The following is a 1,319-nucleotide window of genomic DNA, read 5'->3' as shown; positions in this document are numbered from 1 at the left end:
GTTGGCGGACAAGACGGTGGTGCTAGTACTCAACAGCCACTACCACTTCTTGCCCCATGCCGATCGCATTCTCGTCATGGAAGACGGCATGATCGTCGGGGATGGAACGTTTGACTCGATAAAGCAAGGGTTTCCGCATCTCGTGAGCTTTGACCAAGGGGACGCTACATGTCCCCAAGCGTCAGAGGTGGAAGTCACGAAAGGCAGCTCCAGCGACGAGGACATTGATGGTGGGGGTACATTGATTTCAAAAGAAGACCGCAACGTGGGTGGCGTAGCGACTGCCACGTATGTTGCGTACTTCCACGCGAGTGGACGGAATGGTGGGGTGGTGTTGGCGACCATTCTCGCAGCGTACACGTTGTCGCAGGCGGAACTGACGCTGACCGATTGGTTTATGGGATTCTGGTCCAGTCATACGAGTAACAGCAACCTCACGTCTGCGTCGATCTACGTCGTGCTCGCTGTGTTGTCGATGGGGCTCGTGTGGGGGCGTAGCTTGCTCGTGTTGAGGCTGTCGCTTCGCTGTTCCCAGGCCATGCATGAAAAGCTGTTTCGCAGAGTCCTTCACGGGCCTGTGACGACGTTCTTCGACATCACACCTGTTGGCCGCATCCTCAATCGGTTCTCGAGCGATTTAGATCAAGTCGACAGCATGCTGCCGTTCACTGGGGTCCTCTTTCTCCAGTTTGCGTTTCAAATCGCAGCGATCGTCGTCGTGTGTGCTGCCACGTCACCGTTCATGTTGGTCGTGTACGCTCCGATTGTGTTTGGTTTTGCCAAGGTGCAGTTGTACTACAACAAGACGTCGGCCGAGCTCAAGCGCCTCGAAAGTATGGCGCGATCCCCCGTGCTGAATCTCATTGCAGAGACCGTTAACGGCCTCTCCACCATCCGCGCCTTTGGCATGACCGAAGTATTCGCCCGACAGAATCGCACCATACTCGACCACAGCCAGAGCTTCTTCATGCTGTATCGCATGTCCTCTCGTTGGATGCAAATGCGGCTGGACTGGCTCTCGTCTGGAATCGTGGGCGGGGTCGCCTTCATCGCGGTCGCGTCCAAAGCGAGCATCGGCATCACCGCCGCGGGACTCGCTCTCACGTACGCGGCGCAGATGTCGTCGTTGTTGTCCCGATTTACATTCAAAGCATCAACATTGGAGAACATCATGACGTGCGTGGAACGGCTGGAGCATTACATCTCGTTGGACACTGAAGGCGACTCTGTCAATGCTTCGGCGGTTCTAGTAGCCCCGCCAAAGACGTGGCCATCAGTGGGATCAATTGAGTTCAAATCCTTCTCAATGCGATACCGTC

The 1,319-nt window shown here is 55.7% G+C and overlaps 1 protein-coding gene across 1 annotated transcript in view; it reads left to right on the top strand.

Annotated features, from left to right (window-relative positions):
• Positions 1-1,290, top strand: part of H257_07547 (hypothetical protein) — a gene marked incomplete at both ends in the record, with an annotated part of 3,868 nt that extends 2,578 nt beyond the window's left edge. The window contains 2 exons of the mRNA XM_009833110.1: positions 37-1,206; positions 1,254-1,290. Of these exons, the coding sequence (XP_009831412.1) occupies positions 37-1,206; positions 1,254-1,290 (1,207 nt within the window). The remainder of the gene's footprint in view (positions 1-36; positions 1,207-1,253) is intronic.
• Between the last annotated feature and the right edge of the window lie 29 nt (positions 1,291-1,319).

The sequence above is a fragment of the Aphanomyces astaci genome (assembly GCF_000520075.1).
Source record: "Aphanomyces astaci strain APO3 unplaced genomic scaffold supercont1.16, whole genome shotgun sequence".
Taxonomy (NCBI): domain Eukaryota; phylum Oomycota; class Saprolegniomycetes; order Saprolegniales; family Verrucalvaceae; genus Aphanomyces; species Aphanomyces astaci.
The sequence above is the reverse complement of the archived record's forward strand: the minus strand, read 5'-3'. Positions and strand labels throughout refer to the sequence as shown.